The sequence below is a fragment of the Acromyrmex echinatior genome, chromosome 6 (genome assembly GCF_024713525.1).
Source record: "Acromyrmex echinatior isolate Ae372 chromosome 6, ASM2471352v2, whole genome shotgun sequence".
NCBI lineage: Eukaryota > Metazoa > Arthropoda > Insecta > Hymenoptera > Formicidae > Acromyrmex > Acromyrmex echinatior.
In genome coordinates this window covers 4,958,433-4,978,064 of record NC_141857.1, presented here as the reverse complement: position 1 = coordinate 4,978,064, position 19,632 = coordinate 4,958,433, and the positions used below count along the sequence as shown (strand labels likewise).

Below are 19,632 nucleotides of genomic sequence, written 5' to 3'. Positions count from 1 at the left end.
CATTTCACACACAGAATAATAATTACTGATAAAAAATTTAATTCATAATTATTATCAATACTACATCGTAAAGGCACATGAGTACTTAGGGACTTAAATTACATAATATGAATAATATATAAATTTCTTCGATAATACGGCACGAATTATAACATCTATAAAATTTTCTTTTGAATTATCATTTAACGTACATTACGCAACATGATGTTTAGAGAACTTAATATATAGTATTAAAATAAATTGCTTGATTATAATCTTTCTAATTACATATATTAATATATAAATACAAGTATGAGATTCTTAAAATAGAACTAATAGAATATTTAAAAATATTCCATTTATCTTAATAAAAGAAATTATTTCACAAATTAATTAAACAATATTTAATTTTACGTTTAATAATTACGTTTAATTTTTCTGTAATCATTATCTTTGTAGTACTTACTCGTACTAATTATATATTTGTAAAAAGTCAATATTCTAAGGAAGACAGCTTTTTGCGACGATATTGATAAGATAGACTATACATCACATGGATGGAAATGTTCACGGCATAACAAATAATAATATTCAGTCATTAAATGAAGCTGTCAGTCGTATCTGTTTTATACATATAGCTTTATCGTTATGAACAGAAATTCTATTCTTAGAAATTTAATATCGCGAAAGCAATGGCCTAAGCAAATCGCGCACATTCCATTAAAGTTTCACGCTCCGTTTCATCTTATGTACAATATAGCTTTTCCTCCAATTTCGTCAGCTATATACAGATCCATTTAATTCTTTGTATTTGCAGCGATCAGTCGTTTTAGAGCTGAAAGTTGTGCTGCGAATGATTGAGAGTATTCGTAGACATGGTGTGCGCTGGATGCGATGGCGCTGGTGTGTAGAGACTGTGATGCGAATGCGATTTTGCTCTAGAGAGCTCGCTATAACGATCCTGTTCAGGTGGGGCCACTAGGAGAACAGGTCTCAAAGACAGGGACTTGCGAGAGCCAGCTACGCTTTGAGCTTCGTTCACATAGCCCGGATTTACTTCACCTAAAAATGGAAAATTGACATTCACTATTTCACATTGAGGATATAAAACGAACACGTATTCACAAATCGCAAAGATTTTAATAAAAATTCTTAATAGAAATCTTTGCGAAATAAACATTTTTTTAAATTGCTATTAATCACCTTTGTACAAAGATCCATTATTGAAAGGTTCTGGTTGTAGCCTCACATGTCTGGAGGCCAAAATGAAGGCAAGAGCAGACAAAGTAGCTGCATCCAGAGCCGCGATTGCAGCGAGTGGTATTGCCCATCTCACAGCACAGGCACCAGGATTGTATCTGTCAAAAGAATAACTTTCTGAATGCTATTTTTCTCACGTTCATTGTTATCGTGATTATGTTCCTTTTAAGGCAATGCTGCTATTATTCATCGCTTCGCAATAATTTGCGTGCGAAAGGCTCTAATTGAGATAATTAGTGTTAGATTATAAAGCTTCTAATAAGATGAACATTTCTTCTACTAATTTTTTAATGTAGAATAGACTCTTTTTTTAAAGAGAACTTCTTTTTTAAACCATAAATTAACAAAAAAGCACAAAAAGATTTTTCGTGAATTCGCAAATGCAATTCTAGATAAGATAGTAACAAAATTCTACTTATTTGGATGCGGTCGAAGTCTCACTACAAATGTTTTAAAGCATTTGAATAACTAATCAGAAAAAAGAATTTTACTAACTGATTAATCAAAGAATGCTTCAAAGCATTTGTAGCATCACATTGATTATATTCTTTATTAATTGCACAGACCTTATAGATATGGACTGGCAATTGTTACAATTTTTGCATAAGAAACAGTGTTTAGTGGAGAGAGAAACATACCTTTTAGGTACTTCTCTTTTTCAAAATCCGAAAATATACATTGCGCATATCAATTAAATATACAGCGTGTTAACATTATATATCAAAGTTAAAAATGCTATATTATTTACATAAAATTGTAGAAACCTTAATGAAACATATTCAACATACGTCAAACATGCACGAAATGTCCTGGGGAGAGAAGTATAAACATAATCTTATTTATATTCATAATGTATAAGGTCTATGATTGATTCTATCCTTTCTTGAGAAGCCAAAATCGCAAATGTATAAGAGAAATCATTCAAAAACATTTTTCATTTAGTTTCTTGTTTTCATATCTTTTTTGTATACATATGCCCTTTGTACAAACACACACACACCTGGAAGCAGCTGCGCCGCATACGGCGCGAATCACCGATGAGTCCCAGCCGAGAGGATAGATGCACACTCCGATCGCCATGCAGATTGCTGGAAAAAAAACACCCGAAATTATAATTATAATTGCATAAAATCCATTTACATATCCAAAGACACTGTACTGAAGCCGTTAGAGAGATTATTAATATTACTCGCGTTGCAATTCGTGTATTAACTTTTTCGCTTTCTCGAGATAATTATACAGCGCAAAAGCGTGAAAAAAGTTCTACGATAAAGACTACGTTAAGAAATCAATGTCAGGACTTATTACGGCGGCAAATCTAATACGCTTTAATAATACAGACTCACTTATGGTTCAATTATTTTCATCCTTATAGTTCTATTATCGCAGTTACATGCAGTAGAGGCGTACTCTCGCATTTATACGGACGTAATTGTGCAGGTGGCTATGCGGAGGCCGGTAGTGAAAGGGACTTGTGAACAACCGTAACTTTTCTGGGACTCGCTACGTTTACCAGCGAGCCGAGACGATATTGTTTCCCGGCGAACGAGCGATTTTTAATGCGCGAATCATATACAGTAGACGCGATATGATTGTCTTCACAGAGCTCGGTTTCAATAATTTCATTGCACTCCGTATTTCTGTATTTCTATACTTTCCATTTATTATCTATCTCGATAATGAATGAAAACCAGTAGTTTTCACTCTTACCTTTCATTATCCGCATTTTATAAACTTCTTCTTTTGGTAGTCTTTCATTTGATAATTTGAATTTATTTATTCTTGCTAATTCTGTTTAGCTCTTTTTAGCTTGTTATACAATATCCTGTGCGTGTTATTTGCTCTTTACACTTTCTAACGATTTTGTAATGCATATCGCAATCTTCCTGTATGGTACTCCAGCTTTAGAGCCTTTAAGTTGACGATAAACGCTGCTACATTCTATGTATACAGATAATTTCTATAATCCATGTACTTGAAATGTCATTTATATAGTTTCTCATGGTGATACATTTGCCTCTTCATGTTTCACGCTATGTAATGAGCGCGACTTGGCGTATAACTTTCACTGTCGTGACTCAACGGTGCTTACTTGCAACGAATCGCTGACACTGCCGAAACTTTGCTGCCAGGCTTGTGTAAGTTACGTTCGTTCGTCGGACGTTCGTTAAATGAAAATTATATACTCGTCAACTTGTTAGTCAACATCCAGCGCATACCGTACAATTTTCATGAATAACCGCGTTATTATGCGTTACCGAGAATTTATTCGTGTAAAAAGTGAATGAAGAATTTACTTCATTTGCAATCAATGAGTAAAACGCGGTTTGACAACTTTAACCGACTAAACATGCAAATTAAATGCATATTTTAGAAATATTATTTACAAACCATGAATATATATCTTATTATGTTTTCATTAAAGAACTAGACTTAGTTGCAAAACGAATTAATTTCGATACAAATTAGCGATCGGAATTAGAATGCAATCTTGTTGCAGAGAAATTCTCGATAGATTAATATTCGGCGAGTCGATATCGACTCGACCGACGGTTGCAGTTGGTTTACGTTAATCATAGAGGCGTTGACGAACGGTATATGCAGACTGGCTTAGGCACGTTATAACGGTCTATTCCACATTTCGCTGAGTCGCCACCGGACTCGTTAAGGACCCACAGACGACGATCAGCCACGATTACAATTGTAAAAGAACCTTCGAATGCCTAGATGCTATGAAATATACAGCGCGCGCATTTCGGGATACACTGTGAAGCAGAAAAACACACCGCGTGTTCCAATGACAAATGAAGTATTCTCGACAACGAGCTTTAGAAATCGCGACCCGGAAATGCTAAATGTTATACATGCATCCGGATAATGCAAAAGCTATCTAGAGAAAGTATCGATGTGTTTCGGCGTGAATGTGTTTTATTCGTTTTTAATTATATTAAGCAGAACACAATTGCATTTTGATTTAAAGGAAATCTGATTGTAAATCTGGGAGCAAAATATCATGCATGTTCTTTTTAGCTGAAGTTCTTATGCGTCATAGTTTAACTTTTCTCTTCTTTCTTTAATGTAGAGAGAAAAGAGAGAAAGGTAAAAGAAGTGTGCAAGAAGTCTAAAGAGACCAACTAAAAAGAATAGATCTATTATATTGTGCAAGAAGTTCAGTTAAGAGGAATAGATTTATTGTATAGTAACGTCTTTTATTTTATATTATTCTGAGAAGAAATATTTCAGAATGCCCTTTTTGTAATTTAAATATATATTGAAGAGAGGAAATAATACGTGCATTGAAAAGAAAATAATATGTATAAAACTGCCTAGTAACTCTTCTAACGATTCAGCCAACGTGGACGTCTCTGATGACACGTCATTCATCAATGATGCAGTTATTCTTGCAATACCATTATTATTATTTCAGCCGTTACGCAAGCAACGTTGGACAATCCTCTGCGGTTACTGTGCGCTTTCTAACCAAATAAAAAGATCGATGCGGTATTCACGAATAGCATGTTCGAGTAACGAGAAATTGCGAATAGCTTTTAATTATTTGACACACATATTTAACAAGTTTAACGAAATCTCTCCGAAATGAGATTTTTGCGAAAGTTTTCTCGCAAGCGCGGAACCATGACATGAGAGCAATTTCCGACAGCGACCGGCGTCGTTTTAAAATCGTTATCTCCACAGTCAGAGATGAAACTGATAAAGTTCACAATAAAGCGCGTTAAACAGGGTGATTACTTCACTTCCCGGCCCCGCGCAAATGGGATCCGGCTCAGCGCATTAGCGCAATTTGCAATTGCATCTCGCTGATAAGGAATTACGGTTGAGATTGTGAGTAACGGGCTGCGAGGATCAGCTTGGCTAATGTTGCGCTTTCTAAAGCAGACGCGTCAGTTGTGGAAAGTGTCTCGCGCGCACTTATCATTTGGCACTTAGGCAGATATTCATAATCGATTCTTACATTTAAAATAGTATTAAGTTGTCGTGAGCCAATTAGAAGGTGAGCTATATTAGCATCTTAAGATAGTCTTACTTAAGACGGTTCTTAAAATAAGAACAGACTATAAATACCGGATTTAGAGATACTTTCCGTGAGGAGGGACTGGATAATTACCTGACACCACTTGCATCCAAGCGCACATGTAGAACACGGTGGTGCTTTGACAAAAGAAGAACATGAGCATTGCGCAGATCGCCAGTAGCGCGATTATCACGGCGATGCCGACTAGAATCGTGCTGGCTCGGAAAGGAACGTTAGCGATGGTCGACAGGTCGTCCAGCCGGCCGATACATTCCTCGCCTAACTCACCTATGTAATTATGAAACCGTTTGAATTAATAATGTAGTTTAAATAATTATTCCTCAGTCTGGAATGTGGACTTGTAGTTATTATAAGGAAATATCAAGATTATTAATTATATATATAAAATACATTTTAAAATACATTTTTTTAAATTATAAACTAGGACTATTTTTATTTGTCATACCAAAAATAAATTAGATTATTTGCTGCAACAACGATACGATTAAAAAAAAACAAAGTTCCATAAAAAATAAGTTTGAATATTTTGAATCATTAAGATTTGGTAATATTAACTTTAAAATGTAATTTTAATGTAATAACTAATTATAGAGGAAATAAAGATATGTTTTTTCTCTTTCTTCTTAATATTTTTTTTTTTCGCAAGCAACTAAAAGTGTCAATTTTTTTTAGAAAATTTTATTTTCTGAATTATATTTCTATTGTAGCAAATGAGCGAAATGATTTTGAAATAGTCTTTTTATTATTTTTGGTATGGCAATAAAAATAAATTTTTTAATTGTAACAAATGAGCGATTTGCAATCAGTCAAAAAAATTTTCTTCTTGCTCTCTAAAACTTTTACAACGAATTTCATTTTAAAAAGTGAAATCTCACTCTTAAAAATTGAAAATTAAGCCATTCCTTTTCAAGACTAGCACAATGTTTACTCTTTAGAGTGGATTCCATTCCAAAGAATTTAGAGACAAAAAAATCAAAATAATGTCATATTGAATCATGACAAAAAAAATGACATAAATTCGATTAATAATCGATTAATATGATATTAAATTGACATTATTTTGACTTTCTTGTCCTTCTTGAATAAAAATAAGAGTCGCAGTATACAAACGTACCATTTCCACCATAGCTGCACCTGGTCCACAGACCGAATCTTCCGGGATTCTCATGCTCTAGATCGCCGAGCCATTCCGGAGTGACAAACGCAACGACGCCGATAATGGCATAGCATATAGTGAAGATACCCCACAGCACGCCGATCGCTTTGGAATTGCGGATGTAATTAGTCGCATACATGTGCGAGGACTCGACGTACTCGATCTTTGAACCCATTTTGACAATAGTTGATTTCCCGTCAACGCAAACTCGATGTCCCAACCACCAGCACGTCGTTTAACAGTGATTCTTCCTCGCGTAATCGTTCGACCATAACATCAACTCCGAGAATTCCATAGGCGAAACGGAGAGACGACTGTGGAATTATAAACCGTTGATTAAATTGCGGAAGAGACCGAGAGATTCTTCGCGCCGACTCGCGCGGTTATCACACCCGCGGCAGAAGGTCGTCGTTCTTGGAACGACGGTTCTCCACGAAGTCCAATTGTTCGACAACAATGGGATCGCCTTGTGCAAGACACGCGCGTTCGTTCAGAGGTAACTTATTGCACGAACAAAGAATACTTCACGTACTTTCGCTAGCCACACACAACAACGAGGATTTTGCGATTAAGTCGTTCTCCCTCCGCAGATGATTTTCTCCAGAATCGGGTAGGAGCTTGTCTTTCTTCTTTGTTTCACAATAAATACGGATCTTCTATTCACTTCTCAGCGTGTTTCTTCATCACCGGTCCCACTAATAAAAAGATCGCACGTTCGTATCCGTTAAACCAACGGCTGCGCCGTCCGTGACATTTATGATCTCGCGCGTTCAAGCACGTTCACCAATTGTTAGGTCAGCATCAATGATACCTTTCTTTCGCTCGAGTGACGTGCCTTGGAACGAAGGACGTGGAATAAGCTGTTAACAAAATAAGGTCTTTTAATTCTGCTGAAATTTACTATACAATCATAATTTTTGGGTCAATATTAAAAAGATCTAAAAAATAAAAAATTGTCATAGAAAAAAATCTTATATTGCAAACGAAGTCATCAAATATCGGTCAGAAAAGTTTTTAAATAAAATATTAGTAAGAAAATAAATTATATTTTGATTCAAGACTTATATAATCTAGGGATTAAATAACACTTGCTAAGAGATAATTGTTCAATTTGATCATGATTATAATATGCTCATTTCAATCTTGAATAAATTGACATAAGTTTAAATAAAATTTTAAATATTTTTTTTTATTAATATTAACAAGAGGCGACGATTATAGTTCTTATTTTGTGGTGGACCATATCTGAACGCGCAAATTTGGAGTGATATTATTCGCCATCTTTAAATGTTTGTAAATATTATTTATAAACTCATAAAAGAAGTGTTTAATTTTAAGATATTAAAATGTTTTATTCTTGTCTGCCGTTTTTTAAATACTTAAAGATGTTTTAGTTTTAAACTTTTTCAATAAACACTATGTTCGGCTTTAAAACATTAAAATATTTAAAATTGAGATCTTTTAAACATTTTAAACACTGTATAATCTCTTTTTGCACTGTATAATCTCAACATTTAAGTATTAGAATTTTTGTATTAAAATAATCTTAGAAATAGTGTTGTTACGATTATTATGGGACACCCTGTATATGTATACATGTATGTACACGTATCCAAAATCTAATTTGTTATCTCTAGACCTAAAAAATAAATAACGCGACTATTATTCACTAATGATGATTAAATATAGTTTGGCTGCGCGTGTGAATTTTCGCCCGGCAGAAAAACCAACTTACCGTAACAGAGACGGCACTTCCTTGAGAATCTTGGATAAGTTCCAAAGTATACACTAATGACGTCAGCAATGTCAGGACCTTATCGGAATATGCGAAGGGAAAGAAAGCGAGCCAGGTGGAAGCCAGGCACGATTATAAAGTGCCAAAACGTTACCGGCGCGATCACTGGTGCCTTGCTGCACGTCGCGAGGTTTTGCACATGCAGCTTACGGCACATGCGACGAACGGCCGGCTACAAGGATGAGCGGAAAATGCGACTTGGTGGAAAGACGAGGAACGCGATACGACGGCGCGCTTCAAGATGGCCGTTCAGGTGAGCCAGGTTGCCAGGTGAAGGTGCGAGGAAGGGAAATAGAGAGAGAGAGAAAGACAGAGAAAGAGTGAGACTCCGGAGAGAGGAGACTGTCGTGAGGGGTCCCCTCATGGACTCCAAGCAGCCGTAAAGAGAAAGGTGACACCAAAAAGGTTGCACGCCGCTGTGTATTGCTTTGTCGGATTTCTCCGTCCGAACATAACGGGTTCATTCGTTAGACTTACAAATCTGAAGAACTATTTTCTCTAGTTAAGATAAAATATATGTATGTATTATACTTAATATTTTGTTAATCAATCATAATATATTTTAGATTTTTAATGAATCTTCAGAGCGAAGAGAAAATAATTTGACACATATATATATCTTCCTTGGAAATTATATAAATAATATATTAAATATATCGTATAAAATTATTTATGCACATATATTAGTTTTTTATTTGTACATTTATAATGGATTTATTATAATAGACAGTAGAATACTAAATATTTCAGAGTTCTGAAAGAAAAACAACATTTTTTTCATAAAAAATAATATTAATATCTTTCTTTAATTCAAAACTTTTCTATATAGAATTATCGAATATTTGCAAGTAAAATATTTTAAATAATTACACATTAATAAAAAAATATTTTTTATTCAGTTTCTGCGTTAAATAATCTCTGTGCACTGTTTATTCTTTTTTACCTAATTCGTGCGTCAGAAATGAATTCGATGCAAAGTTTTTTATTATTCGCGCAAAATACAATACATTTTCGGCAAATCAGTGTCCTCTGGTGACTTCCAACTGAAGATTGATAGCAAGTCTGTCATAGTCGAATTGGTTGAATGTAAGTAGTTGAATTCGAAAATGGCAAATCGCACGGTAAAAGATGCTAAATCTATTCGCGGAACAAATCCACAATATTTGATTGAGAAGATTATCAGATCTCGGATATACGACTCTAAATACTGGAAAGAAGAATGTTTTGCTTTAACAGCCGAACTGTTAGTCGACAAGGCAATGGAGTTGAGGTTAGTAAAACTAAAATATAACCTCTACACAATAATTTCTTTTACTAATAATATTATTTTTTTTATGTACTTAATGGATAAACTTACAGAAATAAATGTTAATACGTGTAAGAAGTGTTTTTTCTAATTAATTATATTTTTTCTTTTAGATTTCTAGGAGGAGTTTATGGCGGCAATGTGAAGCCTACTCCTTTTCTTTGCCTCATATTAAAAATGCTCCAAATACAACCTGAAAAGGACATTATAGTTGAATTTATAAAGAACGAAGAGTTTAAATATGTTCGGGCTTTGGGTGCACTGTACATGAGATTGACTGGTTCTTCCTTAGACTGTTATAAATATCTCGAACCGTTATTCAATGACAACAGAAAGCTCAGAATTCAGAATAAACAGGGTGTATTCGAGCTCGTACACATGGACGAATTCATTGACAATCTTCTTAGAGATGAAAGGTGTTGTGATGTTATTTTACCAAGAATTCAAAAGAGGCACGTTTTAGAAGAAAATAATGAGTTAGGTATGTTAAGTATTTTCTATATATTAATTACTTTTATTCCTACATTAGTTACTTTTATTCCTAAACTAATTTTTTATTATATATTTATTTATCTTATGTAGAAGCGAAGATATCAGCATTGGAAGATGATATGGATGATGGTATTGAATCATCAGAGGAAGAAGAGATTCCACCGATAAAGGAATTACCACGCAAGAGACCGGATGAACATGAACGGGATAGAGATCGTCATAGAGAAAGAGATAAAAGGCATTCTCGAACAGAGAAGAAATCCGAGAAGGAGAAGCAAAGATCGAGAAGCAGGGAAAGAGACAGAGATAGAGATAGGAGAGAACGTAAACGTAGCAAATCACCAAAATCTCATTCAACGTCGCACAAAGATAAGGATAGGGATAGAGATCGTCATAGAAGAGATGATAGAGAGAGGGAGAGAGAACGAGAAAGAGAAAGGGACCGTGATCGTAGAAGAGAACGCGACAGAACTAGACATTAAGATTAAGATTGAAGTGCGACGATATGGAAAATCTTTTGGTCAAATTTTATATGAGAGATGAATGGGTAATATTTAACTTTTCTTATATGCTCTTATCAATGCTCGTATATTTTTAGTGTCAGTATATGACAAGAATTCGGTATTAAAACTACAACGTGTACCCGGAATCATCCGTTGTAACATATTCAAATGTATGTACATTTTCACATTATTTGTGTTATATTACAATTGCTTTCTTAAATAACAAAATAGCGATATCGATTATATATCAATGCTTAATAATGGACGAATAACTATATTCCTGCCTTTTTTGGAACGTATATGTAAAGATGTTTTACTTTGGAATCCTTGATGCTTCTCACACATTTTCAAAATTTGATCGACAAATATTTCTATCAATTTTACATATTAGCTTCTCTATGTATTTTGTAAAAACAAAATACTTGGCAATGTTTAAAACGTAGGAGAGTTTAGAATGAATAATCTCTCTTCTTCCTTCTTTATCCACTTTAATAGCTTACTCACTGCCTCGATAGCATCTGGTTTCGTGACCAGAGGTTCAAATGTTACATATAATTCAAAACCAGAAGCCACCTAGAAATAATTTTTTTTTTTTAATTAAAGAAAAAATTTCGCGATCAAATAGATCATATAAATTTTTACTTACCCATGCTAACATTGTCTCTTTATCTAGCTGTTGAAATATAAGTTTCAAGGGTCGACTAGGAGAATGCAATCTGTGATGCAAACACTGATAAAGTCCCAATAATCTAAAAACAAAATGTATTTTTTTATCATATAGATGTTACATCGTTTATTTAAATTAAACAAGGATGAAGAACTCTTAATACACAAAAACAATCGAAATTAGAAAGGGCATGTAAGAAAATTATAATATCTTAGATTATTATATTGAATTTTTATATTTGATTCTTACATGTCCTTTTTAATTTCAACCATATATTTAAAAAAAATCAATTTTTACCGTTCTATCTCATCATCCGTTGTGTAAGGTGGTTGAAGTCCAGGACTCCAGAATTGCGCGGTGCTTTTACATTTGTATAAAACGTGTCGCATCTCGGGTAACCCAATGTCAGCAGTTGTTACCGTCGGTTTATTCATGGACTCATTTATTGCTTCTAGACAATTTGTTCGCCGCAATTTCTCCACAATTTTCTATCAAACATTTAACATCAAATTGACATTTATATAAATGATTTTTCAATTTATTTAATCAATTTTATTTTCTGCAATAATTCTTACTTGTTTGGCTTCCGATAGCACAAAAAATACATCCCTATCAACGGTGAGTAGCAATAAACATGCCTGACAATCTTCTGCCAGATAAGATACGTGACCATGCATGTATCCGTTGGAATCAAATTTCGGTAGACATATCGGTGTCCAGCTCTCAGCAGTTTTGAGTGACTCGGAACTGTCCACCAGATTTTGTATTATGTGTAGATCCATTGGATGCAGGAAAAATTTATTCATTCTAACTAGTGTAACCAACTGATTGTTAGCTAAAAGTATGGCAAATACTAAATTCTGAAAGACAAATTTCTCTTAATAAAACATTTGAATTCATTCCGATTTCACAAATGTTTAGCATATTCCATAAATGCTTTTATACCTTGATCTTAGCACAAGTTTGAATGATAGTCTGTGTAATGGAACTTCTCATAGAAGGAAGTAAGGGCAAACATTTAATGGCTCCTAGAAAGAAAGCAGGCTCTCTGTCCATAAAGTTCAATAAATGATCTATCAGTCTTTCGCTACCACTTAATAACCTTCGTAGATCAAAGTTTCTTCTTTGATCGTATACTCTATTTAATTGAGATTGTGTCAACACAGAGATTATCTGATTATATACATATCTGGAATTAAATATGTATAAGTATCAGATATTTTATTAAAAAGCAAGGATATCATTTTAAATAACATGTACGTTAATTGTAAAGTGAGCTGAGGTACGCTTTCCAAGGTTTTGGACACTGCTACTAAGATCAATGGACCCTTTACAACAAAAACAAAGTTCGTGTCGCCAGCATGTACCGATCTAATCATATCGCTTCCGGCTTGAACAAATGACACTAAAGCTTGCATGACTCCCATAACTGTGACTAGTTTGTCTTCTGAACTGTATCTAGAATATATCGGTTTCCCCGCCTGACTTAAAATAAAAATATGCTTTTTCTGTGCCAGCCACGCTTTGCAACGCAACGGGTCTCCGTCTAGGTTACTTTGGCCCAAACGATGTGCGACATCATCCTAAAATGTGACAATTCATCCGGTTTAATGTACAATATTGATGTGCAACCCAAATTTATGAAAAAAACAGGCGATTCCGTACAAAAAAAGCCTAACCATCTCTGCGTCGTCCAAGGAAAGGTTTTTCTCGGATTCTCCCGGATCGGCGGTAGTGGACGTCGTGGAATCGTCTTGCACAACGTCCTCCTGGATCTCAGAGATAGTGCTGGTGATACTTTCCTTCATCTGCCTGTCACTGTCGATGCTGCCGCTCATCTCCTGCTCGTACTCATCGAAGCTATCAGTGGTGACAAGCATCGTCTCCGTGGAGGCGCCGGGCTCGATCCCGGGCTCGGCTATGCCGCTATCGATCGATTCGACAACGATCGACTCTTTCGCGGCCATCTCTACAACCGAGAACGTCACGAACAAATCGCTATTCCGCGATCCTCGCTAGTGTTTGACATTTAACAGAAACAGACTGACGAAGATCGACTACCATTCCTTGCTATTCCTCGTTAATTCATCGCGGAACTGCTAAGTGCGCTGCTGCTTGTTTGTTTATGTGGAATTTGTTTACTGGCGCCTCTAAAACGTGCATGTTGAACTATGTACGAACTATGTACAAATTTTCGGCGGATAACATATCAATAGTCTTCGATTTTGTTATATACTTTTTAATGATAATTTTTTGTATGTATATTATTTAGTTTTATTATAGATTGACACGTAATACAGAATATGTATTATGAATATAAATAACTAAAAATTGGAGTAATTAAACCTGAAAAAAAACAATGAAAATATTAAAAATACATTAATATATTTTTATAAACATTAAATATATTAATAATTATTATTAATTACTAATTTTCAGAACACGCCTCTATCTTCGATTTCTCATTCGACGCGAAACAAAAAAATCTGAAATTGAAGGCAAAGAGCCTCTCTTTTGAAAAAACACCATATTTTTTAGTTAATCTTTTATTAATTTTTACTTATTCTATTTTTTAATATTAAAATATATTAATATAAATAATACTAATAATACTATTATATTTTAGACCTAAAATAATAAATAATGGATATAATATCGACGCTCTTCTCACGAAATTCCTGCTTGGTAAAACGTTTCTCGATTCGAAAATCAGATGGCGCGCCGGCGTGACATGTTTTAAATCGCGCGCGAATTGCAGTTGACACGAAGACAACAGGACTGAACAAGACGCGACAAGTGTTCGCCGGGTAGTGACGTAGTGTCTGTTTCGCGACGTTTGTTCTATTCGAAACTCATTGTGTAATAACGACGTAGCTCATAGAATGGGTGTCACCGTGTAAGTAGTATTCGTGTCTCTAAACATTCACATGATTCTTCGTCGCACGATCAATCACGAAAGAGAAATGCATGCGTCGCGTCTCTCCGGCAGACGCGCAGAAGTTAGGTTATGTCGCACGCGTGCCGCTGCGGGATAAATGGTAATCGACAACGCTCGTCTGAGTTTGTAGCAGTGAATGATTTGCATATGCTGTTGACAGGTTGCAACAGTACCCGATGATTGAGAACCGGACCGGCCCGCAGACCATCGAGTTCCTGACGAAGAGAATCGTCGCTCTCGGCGCGGTGCAGGTGGGGCAGTTCCTGGTGGATTGCGAGACATACATGTCGGTGCCGCAGCTTGGTAAGTGCGTTTTCTGTACGCTATTTTGTCCGCAAGTTTGGCGGATTCGAAACTTTCATGTTCAGGTTTCATGTTCAAGTTTCGGTTGTTGTATCGGTTAGTACGCGACTGTTGGCACAGATGGCCGTTGCTTGGCCGTTTAAAGATGCCTTTTGTTATTTGGTATTGTTATTTGTGTAATTTTTGTTAACCCTTTGAGTACTACGTGATGTTAGGGCCATTCCACACAAACTTGCATACAACGCATAAGCATATGCATAAAGAAAAATATCCAATCACATTTCTGTCATAAAGACAAATGTAAAATACGATTGGATGATTTTCTTTATGCATATGTTTATGCAAGTGACTTTTCTAGCGATTTTTTTAAACCTGCGGCATACGATGCATATTTTCCTGTGTGCGTTTTTGTAAATTACTAGGAATAATTCTGTATTCTGTGTGATGCAATTTCAATAATTTTCTTTAAAAAACACAAGAAATCCAGCGGGAAAATAACATCTTGTGCCACAGGCTTTAGACGTGTTATTTATTGCGACTTGCTTTGTTTACTTTACATTGAATGATCTGCGTTCAGCAGAATGTTTATTTTCTTTTCGCGTTGAAGGAAAGAGACAAGATGTGTGAGCTATGCACAAGAAGTTTAGCTAAAAAGAACAAATCTTTTAAGTATAGAAAGTGTACACTAGTTCAGCTATAAAAAGCAGATTTTATAAAGTTTTTCGCAACAGAGTTATTCGTACAATGAACTTGCCTTCGGATAAAAATACGTGCTCTCGCAAAAAGATAAAATTGATACTTTCAATCCTGCTTTTAACTTTGAGAAATCGAACACATAAATTTTATTCGACTTCTAAAAATCGATATTGTGTTAGTTTTCAAATTGTTGAAAACTTTTAGAAGACATAAAGTAAAACAGAAAATATGTAAGTCTCAAAACGATTAAAAAAAATAATAAAATCGAATAATGAGTTTATTCGAATTATAAAATTATTAAACGATATTTAAAAAAAAAATAATTGAAATAATTTTTTCTTTTTCTTATTTATTCTAGTCATGCAAAAATATTGATTTTCGCATACAATTTAATGATATTTTTAAAAACACTTTAGATGTCATAAAACTTTTAAAATTTTCACAGAAAAACTTTTCCACTTTCAAATGTGAGAGATTTATTTAATTTTTTTATAGTTTTTGAGTCACACTCTTTCAACAGTGTTTAAAGAATTTATGAGATTCAGGCAACGAATTAATAAAAACACTTATTTTTTCTCATAATTCGTCTTTTCTTTTGACGTTTATACATTTGTATATAGGTCTCTATACAAACACGCAAGTGTTGGTTCCGCCAGAAGTGTTATTAGCGATTGTATATATTCGATACGTCATTTATTATTTCTAGAGAAGTGTAAACGCAAACGCTAACAAAAATCACTTAAGTACAATACTTATACGTAACATAAATACACGGTATTGTTGAGGGTGTCTTATCTACCCTCCTAAAATAAATCATCGTATCGGCAAGATCACGTTTGTGCTACCTCATATTATTTTAATTAACGAACGTAATGGCCGGCCTCTGAAATAAATCAAAGAATTCCCGTTGGTGTTTTCGTTACATCGAAGAGAAAGCGTAGGAGAATCGATATTTTCTATATTCGATGATAGAATTCGAGTTCGTATTCGCGAGAAACCGACGCACAGTCTTGTCTCACTTCTTGCACAGAAATCATTCTTATATATTTTATACAATATTATATTCCATCGCGTTATATAAGAGTTGATTTCTCCGTTGCATCGCATTGAAGATGCAACATTTATAGAGAGTATAATCTAAATGTTAACTCTATGAAGGTACAAATACATCAGCTATACATTCCTAGGCATCATTACAAAAATATTAAATCTAGCAAGCGAAGCTAAACGTGGCTCGTTATAGACAAGATCGGTGTATGCATATATATTTATTTCTTCTTATTTATTCTGTTCTCTTTCCTCTTTTTCTTTCTCTTTCTCTTTTTCTCTTTTTTTTCCTTCATTGAAAATACGTCCTCATAATTTTAGTATCTGTGATGATATAATATAAGATTTAATCATCTTAGCGACGGCCAGCGCTAATTCCCATTTGAACTATTTATTGTCGATAAATTGTATAGTGAATTTATTGTCGTTAAGTAGAATTATAACGTGATTCTTTCCATAAAGCTTTTTCATCACGTTCAGATAATATAATATATCGCGTGTAGTAACATATGTATATAAATTCGAATTCCTAGATTGAATCCTTATTTGCTGTAATCTGATTGCACGTGCTAAGTACGTACTTTTAATTTGCTAATGCAGATTAATATTTCAATCTCGAGTTATAGTCTTTGTCAACCTCTAATGTTTGCCATTTTCGCATAAAAGAGGAATAAAGGGATAAATCTACATGCGTGGCGTACATCTAAAAGCTGTCATCGTCACCCGCAATTACACGCCACTCATTCGTGAGTTTTCTTGCACACGAACACATACGTATCCGCGTACGCGATATACAGACATTTTATCGGAACTATCGTGACCCTAAACATGCAGTAATGCGAAATCTTGATCCTGAATTTCACTATTACCGCTACATGTTACGATAAATTTTCAATTCACGAGAGTGCACAGTGCAGATTTTTGTTTTATATAGTTTAACATACCTACAAGGGAAAGGAGAGATTTTCTTTTTTTTTCTTATTACATGGAAGATCTGACGCAAGGTGGTCGCTGTGAATATATAATATGCCACTCGGCAAATAGTAAAGCTCGCTTATTCGGCGGTATATACTAAGAACGATATAATCTTATCGAGAACTTTTTTTATGATTTACGTAAAATTCGGAAGTTAATCGTATATCTTATGTACACTCGTTTCACGAGCATTGCACCGCGTTAAAACTAATTATAGACATTACCCAATACTGTATCCAAGCCCTTGAGCATAAAATATACAATGCTTTGAAAATATATATACCACTGTAAAATGACTAGCTTAAACATTCAAATATGTTACTAATTCGACAAATTATATTTTAGATAAATAGTCTCATATTTTAGATAATTGATTATTTCTTGTAGCAAAAATATAATTTGATCACCAACGCTTACATTTAATATAAAAAAATGAAAAATAATAATTATACTAAAATTTTTTCACAATAAAGTATTAATTAGGATATGCTGGTATATATTTTTTCAAAACACTTTATGTAATATATTTAGCAAGATATTTTTCTTGATAGGAAAGTGCGTGTACTCGCTTCTTGTAGACAGTAATGCCGATACCAAAATATTATTTCTCTTATACGTGATATGTCGTTTTACGAATTTACGATTTCGACGTTGGCAACATTATTTTCCTCGCGTACCGCATACGTGTAATTTATATATATATATAAAAAATGGAATGTATTTTTTACGAATCAATATAGTTTTGCGCAAACGCAGATTTTTCTCTCCCCCGCATCGTATCGATCGATCACTGTCTACAGAAACACGCGGAAATATTTAAGTACAGGGATTTAATGTGCTTCCGCGACTTTCATACACTTCGTTACGTATAGGATATGGCAGGGATATGACTCACGGGTTCGATAGATAATTACAGATGTGATAATTTCTGTTTGCGCGACCCACGCGACGAAAAATTTCCTCTTCGTATTGTATTTGTCTCTCAAATCAAATTCGTTATATTACGTTCGGCATTTTGTTTTTCGTTGATATTATATAGTTTCGATAGATATTTTAAGGAAATTTTTTTCCCGCATGGATTATCACAGATATACAAGCTGTGATCCGCAAAGTGTAATCAACTTCTAACAAATACTTCGTCATGTGAATCGCTCTCTTTCTCTCTCTCTCTCTCTCTCTCTCTCTCTCTCTCAACGTTATTCTACAAACTATATAAAAATATAAAATACGTACATCATTATGGAGACTTTCGTCTATAATCGCGACTCCGCCATTCGAATGGCTACACTTTTGAGAAATGCAGGAAATCGTCGAAAGCAGAAGACTTAGATAAATAATCAAGATTAGTTATACAGATGAGGAACTCACCCTCGATCCCGCAGATATTTAGTGTTAGGTATAGCTGCTTTCAACGTTACACGTAGTACATATGCATTAATATTTTCATAAAGCTAATAGTACCGAATTTCGCTCTACCGGCTTCGCGAAATTAGCAATTTGTGGTATTGTCGGGAATTTGTTTATCGGCTATATCGCATCGTATCGTCACTAATTGCGTAAGTTCCACGAATACGACAGAGATATATGTATATAATATACAATAACCAATGTACACAATACGCATCTTATACGAAACATATGTAGATATATCTACAAATCGATATTGTCGTAGTTAAGTCAATGATGCCTGTGCTATGCAACGAGGCCTCGATATTCTGAAGTTAGCAAAAAGTATTTTGCTTACGTCCGCAAAAGTATACTCTATATATTGTCGTAAACTTGTTTAATAACGCGAATGTCCCTGCAGCACATTAGCTGTAAAAACATCGTTTTTAGCGTTGGTAATTGTCTTTTACCTTTTCTCTTGAGGTTTATTCGCGATATTCTCGAAAGAAATGGTGCTCGAACACCATTAACGGCTGAAAATATAGCTGCAGAAATTATTGCAACTTATTGCATATACTGACTACTTTACAGAAAGACTAGCTTGGCAGTCTACGAGCAGTCTATCGAGCCTATTCTAAGGACTCTGTTAAATTGTTTACTTGTGGTATACACATTTTTTCGCGTAAAATATTGTCGCGCTTTCTTGGAAAGTACGGTATGATAGCATTGCCTCTTGACTTGAATAAGCTTTGAATATTAAAAATTTATTAGTAAATAATATAATTCAATCCGAAAAAAACCGTATTTCCGGAAATTAATATAAAGTTGGACATAATACGATAAGCATAAAATAGTTTACACGGTGCGATTTTACGTAGATCTAATCTGATGCTAGTATTTATTTAGATATTATTTGGTATCGTTTTTGATCATTTTTTATAATTATCCTTTATATCTTCAAAAACATCTCAAAGAGATACGATACTGAATAATTAGTGTGGAATGAGCATAAAAATTTATGTCGTTTATTTAAAAAAAAAAAAACTTATCTAGCTCTGTAAGATGATTTCTGAAA

At 34.3% G+C, this 19,632-nt stretch overlaps 4 protein-coding genes and 1 long non-coding RNA gene across 7 annotated transcripts in view; 3 read left to right on the top strand and 2 right to left on the bottom strand.

Moving 5' to 3' along the window:
* Positions 1-22: 22 nt before the first annotated feature.
* On the bottom strand, positions 23-8,423 carry Lhfpl (LHFPL tetraspan subfamily member 5 protein). 2 transcript variants are annotated; one of them, XM_011069177.2, is made up of 7 exons: positions 8,185-8,423; positions 6,982-7,309; positions 6,408-6,763; positions 5,366-5,560; positions 2,240-2,327; positions 1,183-1,337; positions 23-1,041 (listed from the first exon to the last, which is right to left on the bottom strand). In XM_011069177.2, exons 3-7 carry the CDS (start codon positions 6,622-6,624, stop codon positions 809-811), a joined length of 888 nt encoding a protein of 295 aa, XP_011067479.1. In that variant the 5' UTR covers positions 6,625-6,763; positions 6,982-7,309; positions 8,185-8,423; the 3' UTR covers positions 23-808. The 2 variants fall into 2 exon arrangements, with proteins under 2 accessions (XP_011067479.1, XP_011067478.1); XM_011069176.2 differs by having other exon boundaries at positions 6,408-7,309.
* On the top strand, positions 3,080-6,560 carry LOC147909285 (uncharacterized). The gene is made up of 3 exons (XR_015545329.1): positions 3,080-5,251; positions 5,332-5,564; positions 6,422-6,560. It is a non-coding gene; the product is annotated as an uncharacterized LOC147909285 (long non-coding RNA).
* An 825-nt stretch (positions 8,424-9,248) lies between the features above and the next one.
* On the top strand, positions 9,249-10,790 carry Prp38 (pre-mRNA processing factor 38). The gene is made up of 3 exons (XM_011069178.2): positions 9,249-9,514; positions 9,664-10,031; positions 10,133-10,790. Exons 1-3 carry the CDS (start codon positions 9,351-9,353, stop codon positions 10,522-10,524), a joined length of 924 nt encoding a protein of 307 aa, XP_011067480.2. The 5' UTR covers positions 9,249-9,350; the 3' UTR covers positions 10,525-10,790.
* On the bottom strand, positions 10,602-13,520 carry Mon1 (vacuolar fusion protein MON1 homolog). Its single transcript, XM_011069179.2, has 7 exons — positions 12,892-13,520; positions 12,473-12,795; positions 12,158-12,401; positions 11,788-12,072; positions 11,510-11,700; positions 11,192-11,294; positions 10,602-11,118 (listed from the first exon to the last, which is right to left on the bottom strand). The coding sequence occupies exons 1-7, from the start codon at positions 13,177-13,179 to the stop codon at positions 10,978-10,980; spliced, it is 1,575 nt and encodes a 524-aa protein (XP_011067481.1). The 5' UTR covers positions 13,180-13,520; the 3' UTR covers positions 10,602-10,977.
* Positions 13,521-13,918: 398 nt separating this feature from the next.
* The window catches only part of LOC105153987 (Mediator complex subunit 20), a 94,654-nt gene continuing 88,940 nt past the window's right edge, over positions 13,919-19,632 (top strand). Inside the window, exons 1-2 of one of the 2 annotated variants that reach the window (XM_011069185.2) lie at positions 13,919-14,108; positions 14,311-14,453. In XM_011069185.2, the coding sequence (XP_011067487.1) occupies positions 14,095-14,108; positions 14,311-14,453 (157 nt within the window). In that variant the 5' untranslated portion in view covers positions 13,919-14,094. The other variant, XM_011069184.2, reaches the window with a different exon arrangement.